Source organism: Castanea sativa, chromosome 7 (assembly GCF_040712315.1).
Source record: "Castanea sativa cultivar Marrone di Chiusa Pesio chromosome 7, ASM4071231v1".
NCBI lineage: Eukaryota > Viridiplantae > Streptophyta > Magnoliopsida > Fagales > Fagaceae > Castanea > Castanea sativa.
Window position 1 is genome coordinate 14,224,200 of NC_134019.1, and position 20,279 is coordinate 14,244,478.

Here is a 20,279-nt window from a genome sequence, read left to right on the forward strand (position 1 = left end):
TAATCTCAGTTTGCAGAATCACCTGACTCCCTACATTAGTTACTCTTATCATCTCTACATAGTCCCTAAGTTTCCCATACTGCAACCTCTCATCACCTAGTATGAACTCTCTAGCTTTCTTCTTAGCTCTGTACACTTGATTTGTGCTCAAGTCCACAGACACATCCTGCATAACTCAATGCTTCACACCAAAAATTGCCCAATCAGGGTTTTTGTTGAAATCATCCAAGTACTTCCTAGCCAAATATGTAGAAGTGACCTGGCTATGCTTGAATGTCCTCCCATATGTACAAGTTGGAACCATGGTCTTTATTTGGAAGGTTAACTCCCTTGCAATCTGTGATGCATATACCCTCCAACCACATTCATACTTGCAGTAGACAGAAATTTTGTTCTTTTTATTAAGCTTGAATTTAATGTCTACAGGTTTTTTCACTGCATATTTCCTCAAGGCAACCCTAAACACCTTCCCATTTGGGAACTTCATACCCTTGCATAACTGAGAGTTACTCATGCCAGTCTTCTCATTAAACTCTGGACATCCCACCCTTTCATCCTCATCCTTAGAATTGTTAATGCTCCTAGTGTCATCATCATCAAGAGCTTTTTTAGCCGAATCATCATCATCAGCAGCTTAATCACTGGCAGCAACTTCTGGTCTCTTCCCATTATTCGTAATTGACTCCTTCAAATGATCTCCCTCATTTACATTCTCAGTATCTCTTTGATGCTCTCTCATATTGAGCACCTCATTGTTCTGAGCATGAAATATGTCGTCAGGATAATCTGGTCCTTCATACCCTTCATCTAGCCAATCAGGTTCATCTACATGAACATCTTCACTACCAACAGTTTGTCCATGGGTAGCATTGTCATCCACGTTTGGTCCATGGGTAGCATGGTCATCCACATGCACAGCTCCACCAACACTACCATACCTTAAACCCTCAACAGGTTCTTCACTAACATCATTTCGGTCAACCACAGATGATCTAACAAAGACATTATTGGTCACATCCTCACAATTAGTATCAGTATCATCATCTTCATCATTCATTTCCCATGGCTGGTCTACTGCAATTGGTTGATCTGGTTCAACTATAGGTTCTTCAATAGCAATTGGTAGTTCTACATAAAGTGTGATTTCATTTGTTGGTCATTCAACATGTAGTTCACACATGTAGATCACATCATCATCTGAAGTAATTAATCTTAACCCTTGCTCTAAGTCACCACCAGGTATTAAATAATAAATCCTACTGTTAATGGGTCCCTTAGCATCAACACAAATGTCTTGTACTCAAAATGACTTAATAGATCTGGATCAATATTACCCATTACAAATACCTCACCACCTACATACTCTAAACCAAGGTTCCACTCAAAATTCCCACTATGGTGAATAATAAAATCAAAACGAATTTCAAGAGCCATCTGCAAGGGTTAAAACACATGCACAAACAACAGTCATGCCGTTACATAACCAACACATGCATTGAGAGCACCGATCATTGACAAAAGCAAAATAATTTCGTACAACATAAAATACCATTTAACGTGGGGTCAGGGGAGACAAGAAACACAACCAACTAAACAATTTGTCTCCATGGGACCACAAACAATCTAAAGATGCATCTAACCAAAATATTCATAGGGACCACAGTTATCAATGTCAACTATAAAAGAACAAACACACCAATGGTAAACTTAACAATGGTAAAACACTAATTTTATGACAGAAAAAACTTTAATCCGAATCACCTTCATCAATCGGTACACATTGAAAAAGAAATAACACAACAATGGTAAACCCTAGAACATAATTTCATACCTGATATAGAGGAAAACCCAAGCTTTAGCACACCTCCTCCTTGCTTGCAAGTGTTCGGGGATCTCACTTTTGGCAATCAAAGTAGAGAGAAAGGGATTATGAGATTGGGGATTTTTGGGGGTTCTAAGGTAGAGGAAGAGGGAGAGAGCTCTTTTTTTTAGGGTTCTAATTTTGGCTTATATAGTAAATGGAATTTTCTAACGGAAAGGGCAGAGGTGGGTAACGGGGGTCTAACAAAGGCCACCACAGGTGGGTTAAGTGACAACTTTTAAATCACGGATGGGCATTGTCAAAACGGGCCAAACCACAAGTGGATAAAGTGTAATTTTCTCCTTTTTATGTGTTTTTATGAAATGAACTTCAAGTGGCAAAGTATCAGCTTTTAAACCACAAGTAGACAATTTAAAATTCGGCCAAACCACATAAGTAAATTGTAATCTGCCCTTAAATATTTATTACATTTACAGTCGTTTACTATTGAAACACGGCATCGATTGATTGGTTTTTAAACCTTTAGATTGCGTATGTGCTAAAAGTGGTCATGCGTTGATTGGGCTAAGGTTGGGGTCAACTTCACTACTCGACTCGAACCTCACCTCTTAGTTGGCGAACTCTCCTACACACTACTAATTGATTGATTAGCTAAAATCGTTACACCTCCCTTTCAAGTGGATAGTCGACCATCATACGAGTCCCTAGATCTGACAATAGATTTGCACATCCAAACTCCATAATCAAAAATACACATCACAAATCCAAATTTGACAAATCACAAATCTAGATTTACACATCATTCTTATCATAAAGTAAAACACAAAAAAAGATAAGAACACAACCGCAAGGACCTAGCAAAACCCCAAAAACCAATAACCCACACCAACCTTCAAATCTTTATCATTCTCATTGTTTACTTGTATCATGTATGTAATATTTAGTTACAGCACCATCACCAATTGTCCATCCCCTTAATAGAGAATTATAGGTTCCATCACATCTGCACTTGGATATGAGTTCATGGATTTTCCACGTGATTCTAATAATCACAAGAACAAAGTGTGGCTCCAAAATTGGTTGGATCTTTTTTATTATTTTATTTTATTTTTTTTGAGAAGGAACTTAGTTGGATCCTTAAGCTACAACTCACAATAGGAAGATGACGTGTATTTGTCATGTACAACGCACATGACTTACTTAGCCACACTACTTAGCCATACTTAAAGTAATTGTGCACAATCATTTTAAGTGAGTCACATGCATCACACATGACTAGGACTCATCTTCCTACTGTAAATTGAAGCCTAAGGCCCCAACCAATAGGAAGATGACAAGTGTATTTGTCATGTGCAACACACGACTTAACCACACTAAAGGTAATTGTGCACAATCATTTTAAGTCATGTGCATCACACATGACTAGGACTCATCTTCCTATTGTAGATTGAAGCCTAAGGCTCCAACCAACTTTGTAGTTAAACTGTTAACGAGTTGTGATCCTTGGAGAGCCAGTTGGAGGTCGTTTTGGTTGTGTTAAAGAGAGATCAAGCTGCGGAACTCAAATATACACAACATCCCAGCAAAGCATAATCATTACCAAAAAATTGAGGCATTTACAATGTGGAAGCAATGCATACATATTCAGTGTACCAATCAAATGATGTTGTGCCGTATGTAGATTCTATAGTTATACTCTACAAAGATGATACATGGATTTATGCCTCTAACATGAGCATGTAAGGATCTTGATCTCCACCGAACTTCATTAACACGCTTCCAGAACTACTACAGACTCTAATTTGTCAAAATCTGGAGAAATTATTTCGAACCCCAAGCTGTAAAGCATTGAAGCCTTGAACATCCACAGCTAAATCATCTTTCTCATAATCATTGGGTCACAAGCCAACCTGGTTTTATTAGAATATCTTGCTTGAAGTTGCGACCTGTGACAGAAGTTGACTCACCCTGACGACGAAAACACTGCACAAGAAGGATGTAGTTCTTATCATCAATCAAACAAGGATGCACACGTTTAACCCTTGAATGTTAGAAGACTTATACTGGATGGTCACAACTTCTATGAAATTGTTGCTTCTAGATTAGTAAAGTATGAACTGGTTTACTTATTTTTTTTTTTTTCTTTTTTTTCCTGGTTTACTCAATTTTCCATGTATGATATATGTAAAGAATACTTTTGATCAAAAGCCATGAAGACAATGGATGGGGAAAATATTTGATCCCTACAACTAGTGATGAAGTACATCCCTTTCCCTGTGTCCCATCAGCAACCAAATGTTTTGGAAAATAAAGAATTTCTGCAGCGAAATCCTGAAATTCAATGCCCCATACTATTCCAGAAATTCATCCTCATTGAAATATATAAGGTCAATATCACAAACCTTGTAACAGACAATGGTATCATCTGGGTACATTGCAAACAGTTTAGTTCCAAGACGGGCATGACAGGAATCACAAAGGCTCTCATCATTGATCTGGACATGTCTTGATCTTTCCTCCAATCTTGCTAACCTCGCATCAATGTCTACAGCACGGGACATATTACGCACGATCTGAAATTTTCATTTAGGTACAGATCAAATTAAATACTTTACAATAGGCCTAATTTTGTTTTATTAGTAAGTTTACACACACCCAATTGGTTTTGAACCCACGACCTTACTGTCCACCCTTTCTTGAGGGGGAGGAAGTGTGTGCTACAGTAAGTCTGATTTAAAAGAACATGACTCTAACCTGTCCCTCTGATTCGGTAAAACATGTGGGAGCATTTGTCAAACTAAAAAACCAGGGCAGCCATGAACAACATTACTGGTTTTTTAATATTTTGGGTTTGGTAAGTTCTGTAAAATATGGAATTGGTTATAGTTTGCTGCTTTGCTTCAAAATCAGTTTGCACATGTTTCCATAAAAACCTAAAATGCAATTAACATATAATTTAGCAAACTGAATATGGAACACAACCACTTTGATCTGATTTTTATTGATTTAAAACCAGTTTGGATCTTCTCCACAACTTTAAAAATAAAAAAAAGAACCAATTTGACCAAATGTTTAAATCTGACAAAAAACCCCTAATGTATAGCAAATGGAGCTGTCACCACATTACAGCCCTCCCCCCCCCCCAACCACTTATCTTTCTCCTCAAAGCCAAAGGTAGTTGGTTTTTTAAATGAGTTCCAAGTGTCAACAACAGGAACAAGCACAAGTGTGCACACACACACACAGAGATGATTGTAAAGGTAGACCATAAACTATGCTGACTTCAGTTATACTAAGACCACGGCTTTAAAGTAGATCATCTTGCTCCCATATTAATTTGATTTACTGCAAGGACTGTGGTTTGAGGAACCCAAATAGATCTGGCTTAATGTCACCCATACTGCAATGTAATTCAATGAAGGGCCAAAGCAATGGAGGGGTTTAAAGGGATATGGATAGTATAGGTGAAAAGAACCTTTATCATTTCATGTTGTTACCTAAGGAAGTAACAAGGAAAATCAATAATTGGTTAATGTAACTATGATTAGGAGAGCAAATGCACCAAGTGGGTTTTGGATCATATAACTTCACCCTTCACCCACACTTGAGAGAGGAGGAGGTGTTATTTGAGCCAGGGCTCATTAGCAAAGTTCAAAGACCAACTAAAAGATAAACTATGCTGTTACATTTATGGAGGACCCACAATAAAGCTTAAAGATCAACTAATGCAACTATGATATGGAAAAGAACAAGACTGAATGTTCAAAAAGGTCACAGACATTTGTTACTGTAGTTCATGACCCTATTGTCTCATTACGAGAAATCTCAAATTCAAAATAAATTTACCTGCCCTTGACGATGATGATGAAGGCGAGCTCTAAACATTCTCAATATTGTCTCAGAGGCTAGTTGGAGGGGCATATCTGGGGACAATTTCTGCCATATAGGAAGCAACTTTTTGGTAAGAACATAATAGCTTAAAACTCCCAACCAGACTTCTAAAGCAAACAAACTTCATGATCTGTTTAGATCCCTAGATTTGGCATTGTATTGGACTTTGGATTTGCTATTGGAGGTTCCAATTCCAAATTGTTTAGATATCTAATAAGTTTGGAGTTGGCATTGAATTCCAATTCCACACAAAAATTAAAAGTTTGGAATCCACAACAGTGTATCATGTGACAATCACTGGACATCAAATTCAAATTGTGTATATGGATTCCAATTTCTTAACTATGTATGCAACACTAAATTTTAGATGGCCTTATGCATTTATTTCCATAGCCCTATAGTTGGCCGACAAACAATTCAACCAACAGTTGATAAAACCAATTAAAAAATGAAAATTAGCTATGTCAGACTGCCAGTAAAAATAAAAAAATAAAATCACAATAGGGCCACATAAGTTAATCTAGAGAATAATAACCATGCAATTCTCCCATTCTTATTTGAGCTTTCCCATCAATTTAGAATATAGGAATCTAACCTTCAGACTCTCGTACAAAATTTCCATGACTTTGCATGCTGAGCCCATTTTCAACCCTAATTTTTTCTCTCTTTAGCATGAGCCCTAAACATTTTTAAAACCACATCTTCTGTTTTGTTCTTTTTTTTTTTTTTTTTTTTTGATAAGTAAAACCACATCTTCTTGTTAAAACTGACCACCACAGTGTTCAAAGCCTCCCAAAGTCCTTTAACTCCCTTTTGTTCATAAAGCAAATCTGGCTATGATGGCATATTTTTTACTTAGTTTATTAATGAATAGAAACCCATGACCTCACCAGGCTCTTATAAGAGAAGCAAATGCTTATTAATGAATAGAATCCTGACTAGGCTCTTATAAGAGAAGGAAGTGCTATTTGATCTAGAGCTCATTAACCCCAGAACCCATACCATCTTAATAATAGAAAGCCTCAATATTTACCCAGTTTGAATAAAACAAGCATAGACGCCATCATCAATTCATGCAATAAGGGTTCCATCTCTACCTTGTATAATGGAATGAATTAGAATTTATAGAGGGGAAAAAAAGACATCATGGATTTTCTATCCATTGCCTGGGGAAAAAGAGGAAGGGGGGGAGGGGGGGAGGGTGGAGAGGTGGTTATAAATTTATAATTAAAGGGCGTGGCCTTGCTAAAGAAAGCAACGTGTAACATGCAATAGGAGAAAACTTTTGGTTGACTAGAACCTATCATTGTTATGAAACAGGATCTTGAAATACTCTACAAGAATGAGGGGCAAGATAGTTTTATCCAACTCTAGAACTCTTCTACATTAGTAGTAGTAGTAAAAACGGACGGGTCAATTAAGGAAATTACAGATAATAAGACTCCAGATATAAAAAATGATGGAAATGAATACATGTGGTCACTAGAATAAAATGATGGAAATATTTATCCAAAAAAAAAGAGAATCAAATGATGGAAATGAATACATGTTGTTGACCTTGATTAGTTTCTTGCGGATCCATAGCCAACCCAAAAAATTTGGGTCTAAGACTTGATTGTTGTTGTAGATAAAAAATCAATGTTTGAAGTAAGAGGTATTAGTAAGTGCCAGTCACCTATAATATAGTTCTCATATTCCGGAACAAGTTATGGACGAAACAATGGATTTGTACTGCTCTATGTGACAAGTTTTTATAAATGATTACACTCTCCAATCTTTCTCAACATGTAAAACCAGATGTGAGGTTTTTTTTTTTATTATTATTGGTAAGTTACACACACACCCCAATGGGTCTTGAACCAATGACCTCACCCTCCAACCAATTACTATGGGAAAAGGAAGTGCCAATTGAGCTATAGCTCGTTGGCAAAACCAGAGTATAAGCTATAAAGTCTGTAGAAAGCAAAAGAATTCTTAAAGCAAGAAGCGAATAATGGTCAAACATGTCATGCATGCTTGTGACTGAAAGGGGATGTAATACCTCCAAAACTTGCAAAGGATCCAATGATTCTCCATGATTATGTAGAAGGCGAACAGCAGCCTTAAACATTGGCTCCTTCCCATCTTGTGGATCCAAATACATATCAAGTAACCTGAGTCATCATAAACAAAGAAAGGAGACAAAGTGCCTTAACAAAATGCTACACAATTGTTATATATACACAAATAAAAAATTTAGGGAGAAGAGAAAAAAAACCAACTGCATATAGGCATCTGGTCTGCCAATCTCTGCACAATACTGTTCAGCTGCTTCACTATCTTCCAGTTTCCTGAAAGGCAAGTGTATATTAATCACATATATCCAGCAATTCACTTCTCATTGACAATCTTTTAAGATAACAAGAAACTCACAAGCTGGCACCAGCTCCTAAACCATGAATGTTTAGGGCTTAAACTCCTGTATATTTTCAAAATTCCACAAACTATACCCAACATAGAATTTATCTAAACTAATGCTAATTCAAACCACATATCTCTCTTCTTTTTTAATTAGTAAGTTATACACACACCAAGTGGGTCTTCAAGCCACAGCCACAAGCAGATCCTCTGCCTATTCTTGGACAAGAGGTACCATTTGAATGTGGACTGGGCATTTTAGGAGACTGCTAGATGTTGTCTCATGATATACACAATTAAGAATGAAAGACCAAAATTCTTCAGCAGATTTACGCAATATATATACATATAGAACAGAAACACAGTCACATCGAATTTAACTCTGAGGTAAAAAGCTTAGAAAGCTATCCGCATTCACGCAAAAAATATTGTAATGGTTTTCTATCCCACATCCTCAAAAATCCCATTACTATTACGACCTGAGCAAAGTGACATTAGCTACAATTCTTGAGAAATAAAATTTAGAAGTTCCAACGCTTTTTTTGTTTTTTTATTCCCCTCTGAAATGCATCTTGCAAGAACAAGGAAATTGATAGGATATGCATCCAGTGCCGGAGCCTTGTAGCTCAGTATCATACTATGCTCTACTTTATTAGGAGAACCAAAATTTGAATCCCCTCTCCTAAGTTGTGACTGTTAAATTATCAAAAAAAAAAACAATACACCCAGCCATGGAAGCCAGACCACCAGCCAAACCAGCAGAGGTTTCTCCTGATGTCTCCAATCTTAGTAGAACTTCTAAGGCATTGGATAAGGTTTTAGACAAAAAGATGTGAGGAAGAGATTTGAGATACCATGCACACCAACATGAGGCAGTTCATATGGGACAACATCTAAAGGTCAATGATCAACATGTCAATTCCACGCACCAAATAGAGAAAACAAATGTGATAAACTATCACTAATCCCAAAAGCTTAAGTTGATAGAAAATTGCAAATTTAATCACTTAACTATTATTCTAACACTACCCTCCACATATAGCCCCATACTCCCCATTAATAAAGTGGGCCCAATACGTGGAAGTTTTAATTTTTTTTAAATTGGACGAAGAGTGAAGACAACTAGGTTCAAACTTAGGACCACTTGCTCTGAACTATGGAAAACATTTTTTTTTATATAGGTAAATAAAATTTCATTAAAAACTTTCACTGATCCCGAAAGTTTAAATTGATAGGAAAAGGTATAATCAATTATAAACATTATTTGAAAAAAATGCATAAGACCCAAGTAAAACACCTTTTCTCCTATCCTTCTGTAAATGGCGGCAAATTATTTTCCCCCTTAAGTAATTAAAAAACATCTGCAATTTAAAATATCCAACAAAACTAAGAATGTAGTACAAGAGAAGCCACTAACTGCTATAATCCAATTAATGAGTTATCTCAGAAGTAATAGCTTCAGTTTAATTACATAATGCTTAGTACCCTAAAATTTATCTCCTGCCATTGGCTCCATATAAGACAGAACAGGATATATTCTTTTATTGAAATCTTCAGGGTGCAGGACACAAATATTGTGCCCTCAAGTGTCTTACATGCAAATTTTCATATACGAGAAGTGCCTTTAAAAATAAATCTTAAACAAAATTGAAATGGAAAAGTAAAAAGTAAAAAGTCTGTAGTTAAAATTTGAAACTTACAATGCCAAAATTTGGAGCACTAATGCCTCTTGACCCAGTTTTCTGTAAAGAATTGCCTGTCAAAGTCAGGAATGATGTTTAGCAATAAGCAAAAACCATTTACCATTTGGCACTAAAAAAGTATCAATGCCATTCATGCCTGACCTAACAACAGTTTGAAAGAAATGATGCAAATCATTAGGCAGTAAACGATCTCAATAGTACATAATCAGAAGATTCAGCTAAGTCAATAGGCAGAACCAACAACAAAGTAATTATAAGAGTTCCAATGGACCTTTTCCAACCATAACTCTGATCCTTCAATCAAGTCAAGAACATCCTCTGGTTCATACAAGTCTGAAGATGACAAAAACATCTGCAGTCTTTCTCGAACAGGACTTTCAAAGATTGAGTTCATTCTATTATCAGAGATTACTGTCTTGTCTATCCTTCCAATGTCACTGTTTTGGTAAGTATTTTCAGCTTCAAAGGCTTCAATTGCTGATTTGGCAAGTGATAGAGCATATAATGTATGGAATTGACTATCATCACAGTCCTGATCTTCAATCAACCACTGGAGGTACCTGCGAAATTACAAGAGGTGAAAACAAATTCATGCTCTGAAAGGCACATAAAATAAGAAAGAAGCTTCAGAAGCATAGGGGGAAAAAGGGGTTGAGAAAAACATGAGGAACAAAATATTGTAACAAAAATAAGAGATACCACATAATTGTGTTATGAAAGACCCATATGATATATAGCTTTGAAATAATCTCACAGATGAGAAAAATAGCCTAATAGAAGAGCAAACTGAATTGTCAGTTGTATGAATCCTCATCTCTTATTGTTATAGATAGTCAAACAACTACCTGAACAGTAACAAATTTATGGCAAGGACACTTCAGTTCTTAAAGACTATAGTTGTATGACCTAATAATCTTAGGTCATACAACTATAGTCTTTAATAATTTAATGTATAGTTCAAGAAAAATATGTCTTAAACCCTTCCTACGACCTTAAAAATATACACCTTTTAAATTGAATTTGAGATGAATTTTTGTATCAAGGAATATCCTAGGAGTTCCCATATATATATACAAAAGGAATGTCCTAGGAGTATCTGATATATTTTCTTCATCTTTTCTGTCATTCAATATATGTTACACAGAAAAGGCTCCCTCTTTTTTCTTTTTTTCTTTTTAAAATGTAATTTTATTAAAAAAAGAAAAAGGGAAGGTCAAGTACGAAGATGTTAATCAATCCCTTTCCAAATACAATCACAAAGACAAAGAATCAAGGCTAACTCATCAAAGTAACCTGCTACATGCCCATGATAGATGAGACGGTCATTTGAAGTAGTACTATTTCCTGACTTTCCCTTAATATATCATTTAAGAAGGCATACAAAAAATTCTGGACCAGCATCTTTTTTTTTTGATAAGTAAGAATGATATATATACGAAGGTTACTCTATGCCTGAAAAACACATAGCAACCCAGAAAGGACCAGCATCTTGGACACCAATCCCAGAGTCTATGGATCTTCATAATTCATATAATTTAGCTGCTCTCTTGAGTAGGCTGGATATCATAGCCCCATATCGAACCTACAAGTTTCTTAATGAAAAAGACAGAAAGCCACACAAAAAAAGGCCTTTTATATTGAAAAATTGAACAACAGTTTTGACAGCAAGGTTTCCCCCCTCTCCTTTTTTTGGATAACGAGTGTAGAAATCCAGACTTGGCCAAGGGCTACCCAACAAGCTTCATTTTTATTTTCTTTACAGTTTTTTTTTTTATCAGTCTTTACAGTTATTGTTTCTTTACCAAAAATCAAAATAACATAATAGAAATTTTAAACAATATTAACAAGTATCATTGCATGTTTACAGCAATGGCTAAAGCTTACAGATCTGCAATTGGGCAAATAATAACACACAAAAAAAAGGAACAGAAGTAATTAACTTTTTTCCAACATAATTCTTATTTTAGAAGTATAAATATGATATATTAGCTTTAGTTTCAAGTGGGAGCTTTGTAGTCTATCTATCATCGTTCTACAAAGCTAAAAAAGTGAACAAATCAAAATGGGAGTTCCCAAGCAGGTGGAAGATGAGAGATTGAGCACCCTTTGATAGAAATAACTTCATACAATTATACTGCTGCAAAGCTGGGGTGCAGTGTATGTGATGAACATACCTTTGAAAAATTTCTACCTTTCTTGGATCAATTACTGAAATAACTTCATCTGTGATAAGTAATGAAATAATATATTAGATTGGTTACAACAAAAACAAAAAGGAAAGGAAAAAAATTACAGAGGCCTGCAGCTAGCAAAATTTAATGAAATCTTTTTCCTTTTTTTTCTTTTTGACATGTGATATCTGTATTAATAATTGAAGTGTAAAACAATCCAGGATTACAATTTAAGCATACAGGCTACATACTCAACTGCTACTAAAAATTTTAGAGATAAAATTAATCCAAGAAGTGACACAAATCAGAGGGTCGACACTCATCTCACTACAGCCAAGAAAATAAAGAGATGAAAATGCAACCTTTATCTTATTGAGTTTTGATGAGATATTGAACTATCTTATCATGTCCCCTACATTTAGTTTGGTGGGTCGCTTGTATAAAAATATTAGCAAAAGTATTGGCCAACAGACTTAATGGTGTTAATATCTAAATATCGGAATACTTTTGTCCAAGGACGACAGATCTTAGATAGCTAATGAGTGCCTAGACAATCAATTAAGGGACAGGATACCTGGAGTGGTATTCAAATTGGATATAGAGAAGGCTTATGATCATGTGACATGGAGTCGCTTATTGTGGCTATTAGAATGAAACGTTTGAGCAGTTGTTGCTGCATTGCACTATTGCTAGGGAGCTGTGGTCTTTTGCATTTATGGCTTTTTGGGTACTTTTGGTGACGCTAGGCCAGGTGATTGATTTGTTAACCCTCTAGAAAGGGGTGTTCAGAAGTCATCGTAATAGGGTTGTGAGGTAAGTTACACCACGTTGCATTATGTGGACCATATGGAGAAAGAGGAATCGTCGGATCTTTAAGAACAAAGAGAAATCCATGCAAGATATTAAAAATAGATTTTTGAGATCTTTGTTCGAATATTGTACTTCGATTGGGGGGTGTCTTGTAGTTCTATTGTTGATTGTTTGGACTTCATGAGTGCCTGTTTATAATTCTTTAAGGGCGCTCACATTTGAGCATTTCTTCTTCCTAATAAATTATTCTCTTATCCATCCCCCCCCCCCTAAAAAAAAAAACAGTTCCCTACATTTAAAAAATAATTATATATTGGTACAAAGAGATGCTTACAAAATTTTCACTAAAGGATTTATAAAAAGAAACAAAGAGGAAAACCAGTGTGATGTGAAATAAATTTCCAATTGCAAAACTCAAAATAGGATGGCATGAACCACCTGTGATATCCACATGAGAAAACACAAAATTATTGGCTAAAAACCCATAGTAGGAGAAAGAAAGATTGGCACCCATTTGAATTCAATATACACTGGCATACATTCATACGTGTGTGCGTGTAAATATATAACATCAGAACCAACGTTCATCATGACATGACCATTCTTATAGGCATGAGGCCCACCTGGGGAAAGTTGATTGGCTCTTTTTTCTGATGTTAAAACTTGAACAGCAAGCACCTGGCTGATATCAGCAACCTAAAAAGACATCAGGAAGATCCTGATTAGCCATTGAGTACATCAAGCACATTCATTATTAGGCTTTCTTCAAAATCACCAAACTTGTATAAGAAATGCACGTACCCATCCAAGATGTTGTAGAACCAAATCTTGATCAGAAGATTCCTCAAGAATCTTTGATGCCTCAACTGCAGCAATCTCCTTACTGGAGATACCATTATTACTGGTATCCTGTATGTCATTCTCCAGAGTGGGGTCTTTCCAGAGACCAGTTGAATAATTCCTTGCCAAAATGCGCCAAATAGCAAGAGCTTTTGAGCTAATCCCTTTACTTGCATAGAGGAAGGCAAGCGTCCGTAGGTGGCCAGAGTCATCTAATAAAGTTTCCAACTCCTCCTGCACCGTCCATGCAAGTTGCACGGTCATCCTTCAAGCAAGCTCCAGACAACGGACTCTCTGTTTTTCAATGCATTGGAATACTAAGATTCCAGTGTACCAACAACCTCACATATTGCATTGTCTTGAGGTCTATAAAATAACTTGATCCAGACCCAACAACTAAACAAAAATGCAATGTTTCCAAATCCATAACAATTTTAGATGGATCCGATGGTCAACCCTTCCAGTTCAAAAACCTAAACTGTTTTTCAAGAAAGCCCCCCCCCCCCCCATTTCTCTCTCTCTATCTCTCATAGTTGTTTGTTTTTCAAACATTAGCATGAACACAGGTTCAAATTCAGGCCACAGGGACCAAGCTGATGAGACCACTGTATAGTTGTTATAGTTGTCTGATAACAGAATGTCAGTTGACTTAATCTCCCTTCTTTGTTTTTCCCAGTACACTGCTGCTTAATTGTTCTGTGTTCTCATTCTTAGTCAAATCTTACTAAATACTTCATTTCATTTGTTTGATTTACAATATATATCTTAATGGAAAAGCTAGGCATAGCTTGATTAGTGGTTGAAATCTAAAATGGTATAAGAAAAGCATGGATCTAGAGTGACAAAATTAGTTTTTGTTTGTGATCTTAATGTTTGTTCAGTCACTTCTTCATAGGATTCTCTTAAGATCTTTTCTTTAGTGTTTTTATTACTCATCAAAAAACAAAAACAAAAACAAAAAAGATCTTTTTCTTTAGTGTCTCCTAGAAAAGGTAACCAGAATAACAGAGAACCATTTTTCTTGACAAGTAATTTCAGAGAACTTTTCTCATCCATTTTCCTCAAAAATTCTATTTTATTATAAACCATAATTCAATGTTTCTCAACTTCTTAATGCTCAGGTTTTCTAGTTCTTATTTGGCTCCCCTGAGCAATTATTTACACATGAAGAAACCAGGTGTTTTTTTTAAAGGGGAGGGGGGGGGGGGGGGGGGTTCAGTAAGTAACATAAACCAAGTCCATATCACAAGTCCCCTATTAGTCTGGACAAACAATGAAATATTAACTTAAGAAAGCAAAGGATATACAAAATGTATGTATATGTGTGTGTTCAGACAGGTCTGGGTGTGTCATATATAGATATATATGGTACATACCACGATACAACTGTTTTCTGAAGATGCCAGCTTTTCCATGTCACCAATACGATTTAGAGCTCTATAAAGGTACATCAATAGTGTGTCAACTCCCTCTCTCACTGGCAATGTTAACTCTTTCTCCCGACAAACTTCCAAGTACCTATAGGTAAGAGCAATAGAGTTAAACAACGACAACAACAACATAAAATAAGTATTAAAACAGTCTGATGAGGGAGAAAAAAAGGGGATCATTCTTGTCTAGAATGCTAGCACAATTTAAATTGAAAACTAGATAATCCCATAACTGATCCTGCACCACCCTCCCCCGTTTACTTTACCCCCATAAAAATGGCACTGCAGTGGTTAGGGAGAGAGGCATGCTGCAGAAATTACACACAAAACACACACACACACACACACACACACACACACACATCCAGCCAGGAAATGCAAGCACCTGATAATGTTCTTGATTGCTGACTCCAATAAATCAGCTCTACTTGGTGGATTCAAAAGAAAATCATCATCTATTAAAGTTTCTACACCTGCTTTTCTCAGGAAGGTAGCTCTTTGGATAGCCATCAACCCATCATCTACAACATCTTCAACAGGTTTAGGGGGTGGATGCAAACCCCAATATCGGTTTCTAGGAACCTGAAAGTATGGTATCATCAATTATTAGGCAGATATTGTATTTTTTATTTTACATTTTTGGTTTTTTTGAGTGAGTTCATAGTTAGAATAATCAATGGTATGAGGTAGAAGCAATCTTTGACAACAGAGTACGTACGAGTAGAACAACCATAGACATTAGAAAAGATGTATACCAGCAGTGACCAGCGATTTGGATCTCGCATTATAAATGGAAATACTTCAGAAGGCTGCATTGTCTCTGACTGCAAAAAGTGATTTACTGCTTCCTCAAAATGCAGGTCAAACAGCAATAGAAACCCCACTTGAGCATGAACAAAGGAGAGCATATCCTTTGACAATTCACCATCACACTCAAGCTCCTCCACCAAGGCAATGGCTTCTTTAAAGTTCTTCTTTCTCAAAACGTCTTTGATTTGTTCTTCAGAAGGTAATTTACGATAGCAAATAACCTAGTAACCATTTAAACATGAAACAGAAGAATTTATCAAGACCCCTCAAGAACAGAATTTAAATAATAAAAAAAAAAAAAGCTATTGGTTAAGGCATAATGTGAACATCTAGATACAATACAACTTGTACCCTCCATCAATTGTAAAAATGGGTGAAGCCCCATCAAGCTCGTTTTACATATACCTTGTTGGGTGTTGCAACAGCAACAAGTTTCCCACTCCCAACTTCCTCATCAGCAACAATGCAAGCTCCAACTCCTTCCCCGCCAAAACTTATCGATTGACTACAACGACCCGACTTCTTATGATACACTTCCATCTTCCCATCCCTCACAACAACCACATAGGAAGACATCTCCCCAATAGAATCCGGCCCGCCACGCCTGAACACCAAGCTCCCACCAACTGGCCGGCCGTGTTCATCAACAAGAACACCCACATTGTCCACTAACAACAACACATTCCACTCTTTCCACAACAATTTGAGCCGCGGCGGGGTAGACATGTCCGGCAACGTAAATATAATCCCGCTTTGTCCCGTGACACACGAAAACAAACTATAACCGTTAACCGTACCAACAACTATGGAATCATCAAGCCACACGAGTGTGATAACCCCATCGATGCATTGAATTTCTTTCAAAACCACAAGAGAACCGTATACGCCATTGACATCAACGTCGGTTTTGTTCACTCTATCGCCTAAAACGAGCTCTACAAGCATCAATCTTTTACCAATCACAACTGCGAAAACGAAATGACCAATATTATTAGCTTCACTCGGTTGCTGCTGTTGCTGTTGCTGTTGTTGTTCGGATTCTTTGATTTTCAAACCGTTTGATCTGATTCCACCGCTCAACCTCTGTAAAAGCCGTTGACTCGCGCTTGCGTACTCCGAAGAAGAAGAATAAGAAGAAGAAGAAGCTGTATTGTCGATGAAATCCGCACTCTCGGTTTGATTACCAGTGCTACGAAATCGCCTGGTGATCGCGGAGACTCCTTTGAAGAAAGCGAGCCTCTTGGCGGGCTGTGACAGAAGCGAATCGAGCAAGAACAGAGATCCATCGGAAAGAACGAGAAGCTTTGCGATCTCGGGGAGGACGATAATGCGATCGATCGGGGAACCGTCGGCGACCGTAATGGCTTGCAAAAAGGAGGTGGTTTTGGGAGAGGATTGGAGGAGAATTAGGGTTCCGGCGAGAGTTCCGATGTAGATGAGGGTTTGGGAATCGGAGACGGTGGAGATGGCGAGGGATCGGGTCGGGGATTGTGAGTGGGTGGAGAGGTCAAATTGGGAGAGTGGTTCGAGGACGGTTCGAGCCCTGGGTTCGGGCTCGGCCTTGGCCATGAGGTCCGTTCGAGTTCGACAGTCTCAATTTAGAAAAGAAAGAAACAAAAATTGAAATATTGCTGCTCTTTCCGTCAATCTCAGTGGGCTCTCTGTCTCCAACCAACAAGATCCGCTAACTAATGGATTCGGGTATGGGTCGGTTTTTTCCCCAGGGATTTTTCTTTTATACGATCCCCCAGAATACCGTTATTCCCTCTTTTTTTTATATATATATATATATATAAAACACTGTTGCACAAATCACTGTTGCACAAATCATTACCAAATTTGTGTGTGTATATATATATATATATATATAATTATATATTTAATCATTATTATTATTATTATTATTATCTATATATATTATATAAATAAAGTTGAACTCTCAAAATTTTTCACATCAGCACAATATTTAAACAAAATTATAGTTTTATTTAAATAATATTATTTTTCTTTAGTCCAAACTTAACAAAAAGTAAAACTCTATCAATCTAATAAGTCCAACTTAAACTCAAATTCAAATTCATCATTATTATTATTTTTAAATAAAATTATTTTTATTTAATTTCAAACTAAACATAGCAACCACATCAGCTCGTTCATAATTTTTATCTATTTTACACGAAAAAACCTACTTTTTCTATTTTACACCTCTACTTTTACAAAACACCCACATCAGTTTATTTATTTTACACATTTATTTAATAAAATATTCTTTCTTTTACATTTTTTATTATTTATTTTCCTCCCCACTGGGTCTTCTCCGGCGAGCATCTTCTCCTGCGAGCTTCTTTTCCGTCAGCCTGCGTCTTCTCCGTCGAGTGTCTTCTCCGTCGAGCGTCGCTGCGTCTTCTCCGTCGAGCCTCACCCACACCCAAACCCATTCTTCTCCGGCGGCTAGAGGAAGAAAAAAGGATGAGATGAGAGAGAGAGAGTTGTGATGTGTCTGAGAGAGAGAGAGAGGGAGGTGAGAGTCAGTAGGAGGAGAGAGAAAAAATAATTAAAAAATCAAATACACATGCTACAGTACCCGTGTAAATTTACACGGTACTGTAGCAATTTAAAGGAGAATGTAAAATATAAATAGTTATACACGAGTTGATGTGGGCTGTTTTTGATCAAAAATGTGTAAATTTGAGCATTTTTTTTATTATACACACTTATACACCAACTGATGCAATTGCTCTTAGGAATGTTATTTAAAAAAAAAACAACAACAACATTAGGACTCATAAACAGAGTCACGTTAGGATTTACCTCTTCCTTATAAAAACTCCACGTGAAACTAACAAATGCAACACACTTTAGCTTGAAGCTTTCCTGGAGCCCTTTTACGTGAAGATATCTTGGAGCCTTTTAGTAAGTCTACAATCACCATCTTTATGTGTTTTTAGTTTTAGTCAATTGTCCTGTTGAATTGAATAACAATTATACGAATATGATAAACGACTATATATATATATATATATATATATGACCGAAAATTCTGAAATCCTCACAAGTTTTCACGTAAGTATATTATTTAAATAAAATTATCATTTTATTTAAATAAATTATTTTTGTTTAGTCCAAATATGACAAAGAGTGAAACTCTATCTTTCTAACAAGTCTAAATTAAACTCAAAATCATCATTATCACTTTTTGAAAATAAAATTATTTTTAATTAATTTGAAGTCTCTGAACCTCTCACAATTTTTCATATCGGCACAATATTTAAATAAAATTATTTTTGTTTAGTACAAATTAAAAAAAAAAAAAAAGTGAAACTCTATCACTCTAACAAGTCCAACTTAAACTCAAACTCATCATTATCATTTTTTTAAAACAAAATTATTTTTGTTTAATCCAAACTTAATAAGAAGTGAAATTCTATCTCTCTAACAAGTCTAACTTAAACTCAAACTCAAACGTTGATAATTTATCTCCAAATTTGCGAGGTTAATCATGAATATTATAAAAGTAATGCAAACACCAATTTTTTTTTTTTAAGCTTAGTAGAGGTATGAGATCTTCTTATATTATTTTCTTCTCTTTTACTTTGTTAAAAAAAATTATTATATGTTTTTTCATGTATTTTTTAAAAAGTAATTTGTGTACATGAACCACCAAACTCTCTTTAACCGTTTTTTACAATATAAAAAAGCTTGCAATAATTGAAATTATTCTTTTGAATGTAAGTTATTTTTCTCTTATATTTTTCTATTGTTTAGTCATGTGTGTGTATATATATATATATATTGTTTTAATAATTTCTAAATAGTGAATCATCTGATTCTTTAATATTTTTTGGTTTTCAGAAGTTTTAATATCTGATTTTTTTTTTTTTTTTGCGGTATCTGAAACTGTCTGACAAATTTTTTGTAAGTCATTGCATGCTCAAGTAATGGCTTCTTCATCAAATTGTAACACAAATTGAAGTCATACAAGAGTAAATCATACAATGGTGTAGTTTTTTAATCAATTTAAGATTTTATAAAACTATTTTAGTTTACCTTACAAATAGGTAAATTTTCGTGCATAGCACGGGTTAACGACTAGTTTATCTATATATATAAAACTGAAGCCTCTAAAACTCTTACAATTTTCCACATCAGCACAATATTTAAATAAAATTATCATTTTATTTAAATAAGATTATTTTTGTCTAGTCCAAACTTAACAAAAAGTAAAACTCTATCACTCTAATAAGTCTAACTTAAACTTAAACTCATCATTATTATTATTTTTAAACAAAATTAAATTCCAAACTAAATATATTAGTTTATTATTATAAAACTGAAGCCTCTAAAACTCCCACAATTTTCCACATCATCTTTTTAATTTATAAAAAAAAAATTTAAATAAACAGTG

The 20,279-nt window shown here is 35.6% G+C and overlaps 1 protein-coding gene across 1 annotated transcript; it reads right to left on the reverse strand.

Moving 5' to 3' along the window:
* Nucleotides 1-3,390: 3,390 nt before the first annotated feature.
* LOC142643182 (vacuolar sorting protein 3) lies at nt 3,391-17,594 on the reverse strand. The gene is made up of 14 exons (XM_075817726.1): nt 16,280-17,594; nt 15,820-16,095; nt 15,450-15,646; nt 15,011-15,152; nt 13,596-13,868; nt 13,418-13,490; nt 11,988-12,036; nt 10,085-10,373; nt 9,811-9,866; nt 7,975-8,043; nt 7,755-7,866; nt 5,669-5,758; nt 4,225-4,395; nt 3,391-3,805 (listed from the first exon to the last, which is right to left on the reverse strand). The coding sequence occupies exons 1-14, from the start codon at nt 17,441-17,443 to the stop codon at nt 3,713-3,715; spliced, it is 3,054 nt and encodes a 1,017-aa protein (XP_075673841.1). The 5' UTR covers nt 17,444-17,594; the 3' UTR covers nt 3,391-3,712.
* Between the last annotated feature and the right edge of the window lie 2,685 nt (nt 17,595-20,279).

What these genes read in the sequence shown, in the direction of transcription:
- LOC142643182 (XM_075817726.1), bottom strand. Translation starts at nt 17,443, where the DNA reads ATGGCCAAGGCCGAGCCCGAACCCAGGGCTCGAACCGTCCTCGAACCA. An exon ending in GCAATCAAGAACATTATCAG is followed by an intron (nt 15,153 to 15,449) that starts GTGCTTGCATTT and finishes TCTTACCTATAG; the next exon opens with GTACTTGGAAGTTTGTCGGG. An exon ending in ATCATCATCGTCAAGGGCAG is followed by an intron (nt 4,396 to 5,668) that starts GTAAATTTATTT and finishes TGAAAATTTCAG; the next exon opens with ATCGTGCGTAATATGTCCCG.